Raw genomic sequence first — 15,436 nt, forward strand, 5'->3', positions numbered from 1 at the left:
AAGTTTCAAAAGATTTACTTCATAGAAATTCAAAATATTCCTGAAGGCTGGATAAATGCTATATAATCAAATCATACTTATTATAAGTCAAGCGATCTGGGCTTCCTCGCAGTGCTTTGTTAGTAAATTGGTGTGAGAGTGAAGTCCCTGCACCTCACATCTCCATCAGAGGAGAGAGAGCTAGCGGGGTTCCTGGTGAATCTCTTTACCTTCTCCATCAGAGGAGAGAGAGAGAGTGCGTCTCTTTACCTGCTCCATCAGAGGAGAGAGAGAGAGAGAGAGCTAGCGGGGTTCCTGGTGCATTCAAGGGTAACATCACTGAGGGAGCAGAGATGGGAAATGACAGCCACAGCTTTTTTCAAAGGCGTTCTTCTCATCAGGGTGATGATGGAAGTCTCTCTGGGTGAATGAGTCATCCTACAGAATCTCAGAGTACGAAATGTTCACTGAAACCTGTTAAAAGGTGCGGCCACAGGGAGGAGGCCCACGGAATGACCACATCTAGAAACAGTGTTGTCTGCGGTAACATATTGGCTGTTCACCAGTGGGTGGTTACCAGTGTACATTTTTGAAGCACTTTCAATGTGTTGATGGGGAGGGAGTGGTATAAATTCAGAAAATAATCAAAAGGAGAGATTTCGAGGTTATGTGAAATAAGAACTTGGCTCTGAGGCTGTTTTTCCTCCAACTCCAAGAAGCAGCAGCTGGTAGCGGCCATCATTATAAGGGACCTTCAGGATAAGCAACAACACCTGCCGAGGGATGTGCCAAAGCACTCGTAGGTCTTGGTAAACATGAACTAATTAATTTTCACAACACCCCTGTGAGTCGGGAAGCTGCGTTTTCTGAGCTTTACAGATGGGAAGGTGTCAGCACGTAGACCTAAGTGATTTGGTCCCTCTCACGGGGAGGCCAGGGAGGCCTGGGAATTCTTGATCTATCGGAAATGCTTAGAGGTTGAATCTGACGCCAGTGTTCTCATTCTGAACTTACTGTACTCCTTTTCTTTAATAAAAGTGCTGCTTCTTCCTGTAAAATAATAATGAGTGAGCACGCATCACTGCCTGGGAGTATGTGATTACTAGATATTGTTAGTCCTAAGAATGTCAAACCATCGCGCTTCAAATTTGACCTCCTTGTTGTGTCTACACGTTTACTTGCTCGCCATGAACGTAGAACTCGCTGGTGCCAGAATACAATAGAGCACCCCGTTATCTTGAGACCCATTGGCCAACTCAGGCTTAGTACAGTCTTCACACGGTCCCTACTGATTCCTTTTCTGTGGGACTCCAGAGAGTGGCATAGACCGAAAGGGGTGGGGTTAGAAGTCTGCACAAGGACTGTCACCTCCAGCAATTCGTCTGGCTCTTAAGTCCCCTACTCAGTCATTCTGTCCAGACTGTGACTGAACAAAACCAGTTATCGGACAGCTGCTTCCTGCTAGGCAGCTCACGTGGCCTCTCAGCTCTTCTCCCCAAACAGCCGTCAACACTACTGTTCCACACAGCTACCCCAGTTCCTCCCCAACAACCCGGAAAGCTGTCTCTTATTTGCTTTTACCAGGAATCTTTATTGCCGCTGACTTAATATTCTTTCAGGAGATGTTTATGAAATCCCATTTGTAAGTGTCAGAGACAACGGGTTGATAAATGGAGAGGGTTATCTAACAAAAGAAACTGCTTTAAAATATAACGTGACAGCCGGGCGGTGGTGGCGCACGCCTTTAATCCCAGCACTTGGGAGGCAGAGGCAGGTGAATCTCTGTGAGTTCGAGACCAGCCTGGTCTGGTCTACAAGAGCTATTTCCAGGACAGGCTCCAAAGCCACAGAGAAACCCTGTCTCGAAAAACCATAAAAAAAAAAAAATATATAACGTGACAGAGGCTTTAGTGAAACATGTATCTGATATTAAGAGCACAGGGAAAGTTTATTACTTATTATTATCTGTAATGACTGAAGACAGACAGCAACCCTACCTTTAAGAAAACTTGTAGCCAGAAGCAAAAGAGAGAATAAATATGTGTATGTTGGCTACAGATCCGAGTGCATGGTTATGAGCTATGGAAACATAGTGTTCCCCTGTGTCTCACGATGTTGCTGTATAGAAAGAGTAATGAATTCAGTCATCCAGAAGAGCAGAGTGACTGAGTTGCCCAACACTGGTGAGAGTGAGCACCAGTACAACATTGCTCCCTGTGAAAACAGCTCCCTGTCCTTGGAGAGCACCACTCAGTAGTGAGCAGAAAGAGATCTGCCCACAAGAGCGGCCTGACGACATAATGGTCCAGGAAGGAACTGCATCTCCCTGAAACATACTCACATGCATTCCCAATGGTGCTAAATTGTGCTGAGTGCCAGGGAAAGAACAGGCTGTGGTGGGTCTGAATGAGATGTGCCAGCTTTACAGGGGTCATGAAGAAAATGTCTCTGTGAGGACTAACGCTTCCTGTGAGACCCTAGAGACACATAGGGGTACACCACGCAGAGAGAGAACTCACTCGGGGAAACACAAATGCAAGGAGGTGGGAACGAGTTTGGTGTGCTCAGGAAACTCAAGTAAGTGATGCTGTATGATGAAAGCCAGAAGGGAGGAGAGGAGAGACCCATACTCAGACCCAACCCCCTGGGTCTATCTATCTCTGCTTGAAATTCCTACCTTGCTCTGTTCTTCTCTGCCATAAACCCAAAGCAGATTCTTTATTAACCAATGGTAACAAAACACATTCACAGCATCCGGAAGGGAATCCCACATCACCTCCCCTTTTTTGTCTAAATGAAAAGGAAGGTTTTAACTTTAACATAGTAAAATTACATATAGCAAAACTGGTATCAAGCAAGAATTACAGTTACAATATTTATATCTACTTTATCTTTTGTCATAGCTAGGAAAAACTATAATTATAACTATATATTTCTGTTTACATTTCCTGCCTGGCTATGTTCTACCATGCCATAGCCCCAAAATAGCTTCTTTATTAACTAATCGTCATAAAACATGTTCATAGCATACAGAGGGGAATCCCACATCAGTTTTGGGCTTATTTCAGTACAACAAAAAATGATAGGAAAGACCTGAGTCGAGATACTTCTGCTGGGCAAAATGGGAGCTGCAGAGCCAGATCTGCAGAAATGAGTTTGTGCCAAATATATGTAGTTGAACTGAGCTGTTTCCCAGAATGAAAATCTTAGTTCTAGTTTTAAATTATTTACTAAACTTCATTTAAGTATTTTCCCTTAGAAAATATAAGACTCTGGCTGTTATTTTATTTTTTTTCCCTTTCTAAAACATTCTCCAATCAAAATATTAAGTCCTTTAGTGTTAAATACACATGGCTCAATAAACACAAAATATTTCCTCCACAAGTCTTTAACGTTTGCCTGAGCCCCTGGTATTGTTTGGGTTTTACTGCCATCTAGTGCCTTGGAATTCATGTTTGTGTTGCTGAACAAGGTGCTCTCCAAACCGTGAAGGAGGAGGTACATTTCTGCTTCTGGAATGGAGAATGTGTAGGTTACTTTTATTTACTTCACTCTTCAACCGACGTAAAATAAGCCTGGCCTTATTTATTACCCCGTCTGTCCTCTATATACAATTACCTGAGTTTCACTGATCTCTCTGGTTTATGTTTATCCCATCCCCTAAGGCTTCCTTCTATCAGGATAATTCCTCAGGGAAGCTGAGTGGGGTGGATACAGGTGTCCACTGCCCTAGAGCACAGGGGAGAACACGGAACCCAGCCCACATGCTGTTCTGAAGTTAAAGGCAGAAGGGTTAGTAGCTCAAGGGCAGGCATCTTCCTCCCAGTTCCATAACTCAACAGCAGCCCCGGTGTCTGTACAATGACTTCCACGCAAGCTCAGACCCTTACCAGTCCCTTGAGGTTCCGGCTTTAGGATTAGATTTCGCTTCTGATGTTGTTTACTTTAACACTACCCAGAAAGATCCCTGGGGCAGAAATGCATGCTGAATCTTTTTGTTTGGCTTAGTTTTGTTAACTAGAGGTTTGCTTAGGCTACTGCAGTAGCAAATGTTCTTTTTAAAATAGGAATGGGAGCATGTCCTTTTGTGCTACCCGCTTCGGGCTTCCCAGAATATATTTCCCCACTGAGCTCTTCCTCATTGTAAATCTCTTCCTCCTCCAAGGTCTCAGGCCACTCGCTTCCGCTGGCACCAACCGGCTCCTTTCGACAAGCAGCAGACGTGGGCCATAGATAACGTCTACATTGGGGACGGTTGTCTAGACATGTGCAGTGGCCACGGGAGATGCAGCCAGGGAAGCTGTGTGTAAGTTGGAATCTTTCTTGTCTAAATCGCCTTATTCGTATTCCATCCAGCAGGTCTCGGAAGCTGGGTTTTCCATCACTCCCGAGTGACCTTAGTTTTTGAACTTTCCTGAAATATGTTGAATTAATGGTGGGATTAATGGCTTTTACAACTGCATTCTTACTTAGGGATTGGCGCCTGAGCAACAAACAGCTATATGGCCAAAAGAAAGCTGAATTATAATGGACTATATTCATTTTTCTTCTGTTTCTATGATACAGTTGAGCCTTGAAAAAAGATGATAGAAAACTTTAGGAGTTCATTATATTTTCGCCAAAAAATAATATTAAGTCCGGATAGAAGCAAGGACATGCATTGGTAACTCTTACATTGTTTGCATAATAAAATATAAATATGTCTGGTCAGTTATGAGGCATATTTGACAGGCAGACTGCTATATCATTCTCGTAGATCTTTAGCATCGTTGGAAGAATCTACTTTTAAAGCATCTGGATGGATGTGTGTGCAATCACCTGCCACACACACACATACACACTACAGCCTTTTTGTTTTGTTTTCTAAGACTGTGCTGTTCGATTGGTTAGTGTAGAGAAGCTAATAAAGAATTTATACACTCTTCTCCACTAATCTCCATAAACATGCGAAATCCAGCCCTTGTTTAATGACCAGAACCCATATCCAGGATGACTCCAAAGAGCCCTGGACAGCCTCCCAGTCCTGTCCTAAACAGAGAGCTGAGAACTCTGCTCAGGGCTGGCTTTGATTATCCAAAGCATCTTCAGCTACTTAGCACACAGCCACTTGGTACTTCAGTGGCTAGAACCTTCTGCTTAAAAGACCAATTTCATATATTATTATTCCCCCAGCAATTTGGTTTTGCAGCTGTAGTTTATAGGCTATTCGAGACTGTTTCCCGTGAGATAAGATGTTAGTACGTTGTCTAAAGCTGATTCTTCCTTTCACCTGCAAACTCTAGTCACTACTTTAGGAAAGCCCTGGAGGGGCTCTAACCCAAGGGGCATTGTTCAGGAAAGCAGGTGATCTTTGGCTCTGAGACTCTGTGAAGAACAGCAACGTTGAATCAACCTGGTCTAGGAAAAAGTTCTGTTGTTTGCTGTTGACTGCGCCTTTCTCTTTGCACACCCAGCTGTGATGAGCAGTGGGGAGGCCTGTACTGTGAGGAGCCTGAGACCTCCCTTCCAACACAGCTCAAAGACAACTTCAATCGCGCTCCCTCCAACCAGAACTGGCTGACCGTGAATGGCGGGAAACTGAGTACCGTGTGTGGAGCCGTGGCTTCAGGACTGGCTCTGCACTTCAGTGGGGTAAGAGTTGGGCTGGCGCTTGCTCCATTTTCTGCCCTCTAAGCGGAGTCCCTGAGACGCCTTTGCCCTTAATGCCTGCTCGTGATCTGAACTCTCAACAGCGCTGAGCGTTTCCAGAATTTCCCTACCAAAAGCTTGCGTTGAGGTTATTAAAGATTCAGCTGGCATGAGCACAGGGAATGTTTAAGAACACATCTTTAAAGGACTTTCATAGATTTCCATGCTGAGAAAGGGGCACCTATGCAGTGTGTGTTAGGGATGGGGCTCCGTCTGGATGGAGTCATAATTGATAACTCCGTTTGATTCTGAAGAGTCAGCAGCCCAGGGAATGAGCTTCTGTGCTCCTTGAATGGACGAGCAACACCTAATTGTTTGTAAATCACCCCAGAGAGAGTAAGTAGCTCGCTGGTAATTACCGAACATTCGTATTTATAGCGTATTACTTTGTGAGCGTCAGAAGCAATGTTGGAAAGTTTTCCTTTGAAAAATTTATAATCATTCTATTTTGCTGCCAAATTTTAACTTTTTAAATGTTTAATTTCTTTAGTATCATGATTAGATAGGCAAATTAACTTTTAAAAAAATAACCAATTCACACTCTTTTTTTTTAACTGTACGTTATCACTGAGTTCATATTGGTGCCTATGAAGTATTAATTTATATCCAGTATTTTACCCAGGAGAAACAAAAGTGTATATATATCATATTGATTTTTCATAATTGGCAACATTAAGTATGTATATTTGAGATACTCTTCTACCTCAATAGAAGTGAGAATGACCAGGATTTCCACATATGCTCAACCAACAAACACCTACCTATCAAGATTAATATATTGATAATTGATAATTAATATAGATGACCTTAAATCAGCTATGAATACTTAAATAAATGACATTAGGGGCTGGGGAGAGATGGTTCAGTCAGTAAATGCTTGCTTTGTATAAAGACTTGGATCCCCAGCATCCATATAAAAATCAAGCTTGGTAGCCTAGGTAACCCTAGTGTGGGAGGGGTGAGGGGGTGAGGTGGGGAGGTGAGAACAGCCAGCTCCTCAGAGTGGCCGGCAAGTGTAGCAAATCAGTTAGCTAATCCAGCCCCAGGTTCAGTGAGAAACCCTGTTCTAAAAATAAGGTGGAGAGTGACGGAGGGAGGTCACCGACATCATCCTCTGACCTCTGACCTCTACGTGCACGTGAACACGTGTGAACATGCACACTTGTGAGCATGTAACCCCATGCACCATGGGCACATACACTCACACAAAAAAACCACAGACATGTGCACCCATTTAAATAAATATATAATGTTTAAACAATTTGAAAGGGCATTGTAACTTTCTCATTATAATTAAATGATATAATTTTTTTCAGTTGTGGTCATTTTAAAATTTCCCTATTAAAAATATTTACCTAAGGCGGCTGGAGAGATGGCTTAACAGTTAAGAGCACTGACTGCTCTTCAGAGGACCTGGGTTCGATTCCCAGCACCCGCATGGTGGTCCCAACGGTCAGTAACGGTTCCAGGGAATTCAACACTTATATTCACACAGACATTCTTACACACATGCAAATGAAATTTTAAAAAATAGTTATGTCAAAATGTTACTTCATTAGTAACTGGTGCTTCTTAGCAAATGCTAATTAATAATTAGAAATAAATTAATAAAAACTTTGGATAGTTAATTTAATTCCAACGTTTGCTTTGGAGATATATATATTATATATTACAATATAAAATATGTTACAAGAAAACCTCCTTAGAATATATAACACTTGATTAAGTAAGTCTCAGTACTGAAATCTGAAAGTTCAGCAGACTCAAGCTGGGCCCCATGCTAGAAGCTAGTGTAAGAGAGATAAACACAGAGTGACAGAACCCGAGAAAAGCTGGAGTCTGCGATCTGCAGCCAAGATTCCTGATTGCTGCTTTTCCCGTTCTGTTCCTCTTTCTTAGGGCTGCAGCAGATTGCTGGTCACTGTGGATCTGAATCTCACCAACGCTGAGTTTATCCAGTTCTACTTCATGTACGGATGCCTCATCACACCGAGCAACCGTAACCAAGGGGTCCTCCTGGAGTACTCTGTCAACGGGGGCATCACCTGGAACTTGCTGATGGAGATTTTCTACGATCAGTACAGCAAACCTGGGTTTGTATCTGAACTGCAGTAACTAGGCTGTCAAGCTTGGGAAGGCTCCCAGTAACCAGTTGTCAGGGACTGAGGGGACTTCCAACTTACTTATCAGTAAAGGACACCACAGAGACAGGCAGGAAGAGCTTCCTGGGGGTATATAATAGCTAATCAGAGTTTTTATTTTAAGAGCAATTAGCTTTTGTATCCCAGAATAAGGTTAATTACTAGATCAGAATGCCACAGTAAATAAACAGTGGGGAAAAAAAAACCATGGAGCCTGGGTATATGCTAATTTCAAAACCATGGAGCCTGGGTATATGCTAATTTCAAAACCATGGAGCCTGGGTGTATGTTAATTTCAAAACCATGGAGCCTGGGTATATGCTAATTTCAAAAACATGGAGCCTGGGTGTATGCTAATTTCAAAACCATGGAGCCTGGGTGTATGCTAATTTCAAAACCATGGAGCCTGGGTATATGCTAATTTCAAAACCATGGAGCCTGGGTATATGTTAATTTCAAAACCATGGAGCCTGGGTATATGCTAATTTCAAAAACATGGTGCGTGGATATATGATAATTTCAAAATCATGGAGGCTGTGTGTATACCAACTTCAAAAAACATGGAGGCTGGGTGGATGCTAATTTCAAAACATTGGAGAAACAAACATTTGTTTACCAACTGTCTGCCTAGGGTAAACAAGGAAACAGAAAGATGGCAATAACCTTAGGATGCCTAGACCCTCTTACATCACTCATAAAAGACCCTAAACAGCCATCAAATATGGACCAAATATTCTAAAAAGACAAAAAGCAGTCAGTGTAGCCAAGTAGAAAAGCCAAAGAGGGGCCATATACCATGATGCCTTTCTGGAATCTCGGTTACTCTGTTGGCTGAGGGGGAGGATCAAACGGAAGGCTGAGCGACATAGTGAGACCCCATCTCAACAGCGGAAGGAAAAAGAAAGGGGACGTGAAATAACAGGAAAATGTTGAATCAGGAGTTACACTGCTGCCCTCCAGGCTCAGGAAATGATGGAGATGATGGGGAGGAAGAATCATAAGACCCAGAGGTGATTTGTGAGTTTAGGGAAAGCGCTTTCCAAACAGAGCAGGGCCAATGCACATCTGAACTCTGAGTTTAGCACGCAAAGACCTGCTCAGGCTTAAACCAGACAGCATCCCAGCCTGGAGCAGGGGAGGTGGGCACAAAATCTGCCTCGAACCCACGGGGCTATTGGCGTTTGATGACTTCTGGAAGAGGGAACAGCAGTTTTCATCAGTGATTGACACTTGGTATATTGAGCACACTCTAGGTCACACACAGCATTGGTCAGCCAAAAACTCTGCATGGACTCTTAGTAGGGACAGAGAACAGGAAGTGGAGTTGGGTTGAGAGGGAGGTGGAGAATAATCTGGGAAGAGTTAGGGGAGGGGAATGAATTTGATCAAAATATATCATGAGAAATTCTCAAATAATAGAAAAAGAAAAAGAATGGTAAACTAATTGAAGTATTCCTGTCTCGAGGGAGTGAGGCAGAGGTAGAGAAGGGGACACCTACCAGCGTGCATTCGTGGACAGGAATACCCACATACCCACACATGCACGCACACCACACACTGAAATCATGACTAAAAAGAAGAGATGGGCAGAGGGACTTTAAAACCTAGAGGTAAGAGGAAATAAATTTGGAGAGGCCTGCCTCAAAGCTGCTGGTCTCCTAGCACCCGGTAACTACATAACTGAGGATATGGGGTTCACATTTTCCTGCCCTAATGTCCTGACACTCACCAGTGCTCCACGGTACAGACTGAAGAGTTAGAAGCCGTTACACGCATCCTAGTTGGCCCCAATCCAGAATGCTACCTGCTATGCTGGGCCCTTGTAACCTAGAAGACACAAAAGAGCAGCAGGAAGGCTGAATAAGTAACTCAGGGTACAGTACTTGTCCGGCATGGCCTGCAACACCAAAAAAGAAAAAATCAACAAGGAAATACCATATTAACAAAAGGAAATGAGTTAAACTTCTTTGACAAGAAAGTCAAAGATTCAAGCAACTATTATTACAGCCCTCAGTTTTAGGATCCATCCAAGATTAATTTACAGGAATTTTAGTGCTAAGAGGCTGAAAGACAGGTGGATCAATGGATTTAAAAAGGCCATGCTCTCTGCACAGATCAAAAACTAAATAAATTGTTGCCTTCAAGTCCTGTGAGCTCTGGATATAAACCAAATCTGTGGTTCTATTGCTGACTTTCAATAGGTGTTTTAAATTGTAAATGTAAGTCCCATTTCTCCATGAGGAGGTTTGTATTGGAGCATTAAGCTATCTGTCCTTGGCGACTAACTCAGAAGGCACGCTGAATGTGTTTGCCCCTCTCTCCCTCAGTATTCTTTCCCTGCGTTCACTGAAGCACATTCGCAAAGCATTATCCATACCACAGGCAACTTCTGCCTGATTACCTTCAGGTTGAGGCTCAAGCACCCTCTGTCACAACTGGTATCCATACTGTAAGCCCATTGCTGGCATTGAGCAGATTCAAGTAAAAAATAATCCAAGAAAGAAAGAAAGAAGAGTGAAATTAACCCTATGTGACAGGAAACATAAAGTCAGTATTGGCTCGTGTCTCTCAAAGCATGCTTACGGTGGACTTACAGTTACCTCGCCAAAGATGAAGATGTCTAAGGTCCACGGGCAACTCAGATAGCTGTTGGATTTGCATATTGTTTACATTCTGTTTCTCGAGTTTAATGACTTGTAAAATGAAGCCAGTTAATCAGGGTCCACACCCAGAAATCGACAGTTTCTATTTAAAAAAGAAGAGGGAGGTGGGAGTGTATCTGGAAGGAGTTGGGAACTGAAGATTACGACCAAAATACATTGTATGACATTCTCAAATATTTAATAAAACTATTTTTAATGTGTGTCACGGGCTGTGCAGGCACAATAGAAACTGAACTGAATCCCTGGTATCCATGCTTTAAAAGCCAGGTCAGGCAGTACAGGCCTGTAATCCCAATAGGGGAGATAGACAGGATTCCTGGAGTTCTCTATCCAATCAGCCATTCCGGGAGCTCCGAGGGCAGCAGTGAGAGACACTGTCTCGAAAAATGGAGAGTGATTGAAGAAGACCCTCGGCATCGACCTCCGCCCTCTGCCAACATACATCTCTGCACATGCAGCTGTACACACACACATACATACACACATACATACACACACACATAATACACACATACACACACATACAAACACACCCATACATACACATACACACACACCCATACAGACACATATACACACCCATACACATACCCATACACACATACACACACACCCACACATACATACACACACCCATACAGACATACATACACACGCACATACACACTCATACACACACACATAAAACACACACACCTATACACCACACACATACACACACATACACACACCCATATATACACACCCATACATACACACACACACACACACACACACAGTTTTAGGTAATGTCTTCACTTCACTGTTCTGGGACGTACAATATTCCATTGCTGTTTCAGGTCTCCTCGTATGAAATATTTAACCTGTATATTTTTTTCTCACCCTCATCATTTTCCGTCAGGTTCGTGAATATCCTCCTCCCTCCCGATGCTAAAGAGATTGCTACTCGCTTCCGCTGGTGGCAGCCGCGGCACGACGGCCTAGACCAGAATGACTGGGCCATTGACAATGTCCTCATCTCGGGCTCTGCCGACCAGAGGACAGTCATGCTAGACACGTTTAGCAGTGCCCCCGTGCCCCAACATGAGCGCTCCCCGGCAGATGCTGGCCCTGTGGGAAGAATTGCTTTTGACATGTTCATGGAGGACAAGACTTCAGGTGATTTGTTCACTGATGCTGGAAGGAAGTGTGTCAGGGCAGAAGGGGGTGATCACGGTGTGTGCGTCACGGCAGGGAGCGGGGTGATCATGGTATGTGTGTCATGGCAGGGAGCGGGATGATCACAGTGTGTGCGTCACGGCGGGGAGCGGGGTGATCATGATGCTTGCATCAGGGCAGGGAGCAGGGTGATCACGGTGTGTGTGTCATGGCGGAAAGTGGGGTGATCACGATGTTTGCATCAGGGCAGGAGGGGGTGATCACGGTGTGTGCCTCATGGTGGGGAGTGGGGTGATCACAGTGTTTGCATCAAGGAGGGAGGGTGTGATCACGGTGAATTCGGGTCCTTTTTGGGTGTTCAGATGAGGTTCAGAGTCAAGAACATTATTCTTTTGTCCCTGTCAATTTTCCCATTAAACATCGTATCTCATCTTTACTTTCATAAATAGTAGTTTGTGGATAGAAAATTTGGGGGCTGTATTTTCATTTCTATGTTTCTTATTTTTTGCTTTGGATGAACAAAAACATTTCCTGGCCTTTTGTAGTCAGTGGTGGTAGTGTTTGGGTCCGGGCCTTCTTGAACTAGAGTTCAGGCTGTCCTAGAACCTCATGCTGACTTCAGACTTACAGTGATTCTCCTGCCTCATCCTTCTGGTTCCTTTATTCACATCTGAGGGCAAAATGTTGTATTTTCTAAGAGGGCCCATTTGCGGTGGCATTTCATGATTCAGATCATGCCTCGGGTTCCATGTGCTGTAGGTTTTGCTTCTCATCCTTCATCCTCAGCAGGGATTATTCACTGTGACTACCAAATGATGAGGACCACACACAATTCTCATCTGAGTGTTTGTCATTTTATACAGTAAGCTTAAAGTGGTATCTCATATTAAGCCATAAGCGTAAGGTGGTATCTCATATTAAGCCGTAAGTGTAAGGTGGTATCTTATATGAAGTCTGTGGTCTGTGGCTTCGCAACCCCACGTGTACCGGCTGTACTACATAAAACACAGTGTGCTCAGATAGGTGGGTGATGTGGGGGTCGATCTCCACCTCACACTGTCTACCCAACTATTGCAACAGCCATTTAGACAGTAAGGTACTGTATCTCCCTGCTCAGCTCTACCGCCTTGCGCAAAAAAAAAAAAGATTGCATGGCCAGTTTTACCATAATGAGAACTTTCCAGAGAAATGGCATACCTTGGGGAAAATTTAATTTAAGGAATTTTAATAACTTAAAATACTGAATTAGTCATTAGAATCACCTAGCAGATAACCAATATCAGTATTTTTAATATCATCTTAGTGTTTTGTATGCTTTTAACACGGCTAGGATCTCAAGTTACATGTGTTTTGTAACTTGCTTTTTTTTTTCTTTGAATCCTGTGGTTTTGTTGTTGTTGTTGATTTTGGGCTTTTTTGTGGGATTTTTCTGTTTTGAATCTTATGTGCCTGAGAAGATAACTGTTTACTACTTTTAAATGTCATTGTACTTTATAATTTGCTATTGGTGACTATGTAGGCCAACTAATCTTACTTCACTTGTCAGGATGTCATGTGATACTAGTATATCACGTGATTATCGTGTGAGCATGTGACGCTAGTATATCATGTGATATCATATAACAACTTAAAATCATGACCAAATCCATCCTTGCAAACAGAAAAGTCTTAAAGCGAGATTGCTACCTTTAACAAGTGTCCTTATTCCCTGAGGTTCCTAAGATTTTAGCTGGACACTGTGGTACACATTTGTAATCCCTGCTCTCAGGAAGCTGAGGCAGGAGGGCTGTGGTTGGAGACAGGCCTGAGATACAAAAAGATCCTGTGTCTCCAAAACAGACCACAGAAAAGGAGAGGGAGAGGGAGGAAGAAGGGGTGATAAATGAGAAGAAAATGGGGAGACAGAAGGGAAGGGGAAGGAAGTTGTTACTGAGACTTGTTTACATAGATCTTTTTTAAAAAAAAAATTCATTTTCCATACCAAACACAGTTCCCTCCCTCCCCTCTGTAAATGAGACTCTTCTTTGGTTTCCTGGCTACCCAGACCTAATTACAATACTGTTTGGCCAATGGCTCAAGCATATTCCTAACTAGCTCTTATGTCTTAAATTAACCCTTTTCTATTCATCTGTGTATTGCCACAAGGCTGTGGCATACCAGTATGATTCTGGTGTCTTTCTCCTTTGGCAGCTACATGGCATCTGCCTGACTCTGCCTTCTTCCTCCCTGGTTTCAGTCTAGTTTTCCCTTCTACCTATATTTTGCCCTGCCGTAGGCCCAAGCAGCTTCTTTATTTGCCAAGGGTGATAAAACATATTCACAGCACACAGAGGGCATCCCACATCACTCCTCCTCCTGTGACCACCCCTCCCCTCTAGTCTACCCCCCATCCACTCAACAAAAAGGGTAAGGCCTCCCATGGGGACTCAACAAGGCCTAGCTCATTAAGTTGAGGCAGGACCAAGCTCCCACCCCCACCCCATAGGAAATGGGCTCCAAAAATCCAGCTCATGCACTAGGGATAGATCGTGGTCCCCCTACCAGGGGTCCCACAAACAGACCAAGCTACACAACTGCCACCAGCATTCGGAGGGCCTGGTTCCCCGTGCAGGTTCCCCAGCTGCCGGTGTAGACTCCACGGGCTTCCACGAGTTCTGGTCAGCTTCTCTGTGGGTTTGCCAGTCATGATCTTGAACCCCTTTGCTCACATAACTCTTCCTTCCCACTCTTCAACTGGATTCCCGGAGCTCAGCCTGGTGTTTGACTGCGGATCTCTGCATATGGTTCCATCAGTTACTCTCTGATGACAGTTGGGGTAGTCACCAATCTGATTACGGGGAAAGGCTAGCTCAGGCCCCCTCTCCACTATTACTAGGAGTCTTAACTGGGGTCACCCTTGTGGATTCCTTGGAATTTCTTCAGCACCAAGTTTCTCCCTAACCCATAATGAATCCCTCTGTCATTGCTCTCCTGCTCCTTCCCTCCCCCAATTCAACCATCCCATTCCTTCATGTTTTCAATCACCCCATACTGTCCCCTCTGCCCACCCCCCAATTTACCCAGAAGATCCCGTCTATTTCCCCTTCCCAGGGTGATCCATGCATCCTTCTTAGGGTCCTCCTTGTTACGTAGCTTTTCTAGAGTTGTGAACTGTAGCCTGGATATCCTTTGTTTTGCGTCTAATATCCTCTTATGAGTGAGTACATACCATGTTTGTCTTTCTGGGTCTGGGTTACCTCACTCAGGATAATTTTTTTCTAGTTCCATCCATTTGCCTGCAAGTTTCACGATATCATTGTTCTTTACAGCTAAGATGTACCACATTTTCTTTATCCATTCTTCAGTTGAGGGGCATCTAGGTTGTTTCCAGGTTCTGGCTATTACAAGTAATGCTGCTATGAACATAGTTGAGCAAGTGCCCTTGTAGTATGATTGAACATCTTTTGGATATTTGTCCAAGAATGGCAATTTTGTTGTGGTTTTTTGGTTTTTTTTGGTTTTTTTTTTTGCTCAGTATATTCCCTCAAAGAATTACTGTTGATCTGATTTAGGAAAGTTGACGATTATTTTTAAAATACTTTTCCACAATACTTAAATATTCAAATCTAAATATTCAAGAATAAAGCACGTTAGTGAGGCAAACTTAACATTTTGCAGATAATGAGTTTCTTTCTTGCTGATGTTGTTTTGTGTTGTTGGAACAGTCTTATGTAGCCCAAGCTGCTCAAACTAGCCATGTAGCTGAGGTTAGCCTTAACCTCCTGATCCACCTGTGTCCACCTCCAAGGTGCTGGGATTACAGTGTTC

The 15,436-nt window shown here is 43.5% G+C and overlaps 1 protein-coding gene across 5 annotated transcripts in view; it reads left to right on the top strand.

Annotated features, from left to right (window-relative positions):
* Reln (reelin) overlaps nucleotides 1–15,436 on the top strand; it is a 429,470-nt gene that overhangs the window by 380,700 nt on the left and 33,334 nt on the right. For all 5 annotated transcript variants that reach the window (XM_057758362.1, XM_057758363.1, XM_057758365.1 and 2 more), the window contains 4 exons: nucleotides 4,145–4,285; nucleotides 5,433–5,610; nucleotides 7,567–7,760; nucleotides 11,373–11,629. In XM_057758362.1, the coding sequence (XP_057614345.1) occupies nucleotides 4,145–4,285; nucleotides 5,433–5,610; nucleotides 7,567–7,760; nucleotides 11,373–11,629 (770 nt within the window). The remainder of the gene's footprint in view (nucleotides 1–4,144; nucleotides 4,286–5,432; nucleotides 5,611–7,566; nucleotides 7,761–11,372; nucleotides 11,630–15,436) is intronic.

Source organism: Chionomys nivalis, chromosome 26, assembly GCF_950005125.1.
Source record: "Chionomys nivalis chromosome 26, mChiNiv1.1, whole genome shotgun sequence".
NCBI lineage: Eukaryota > Metazoa > Chordata > Mammalia > Rodentia > Cricetidae > Chionomys > Chionomys nivalis.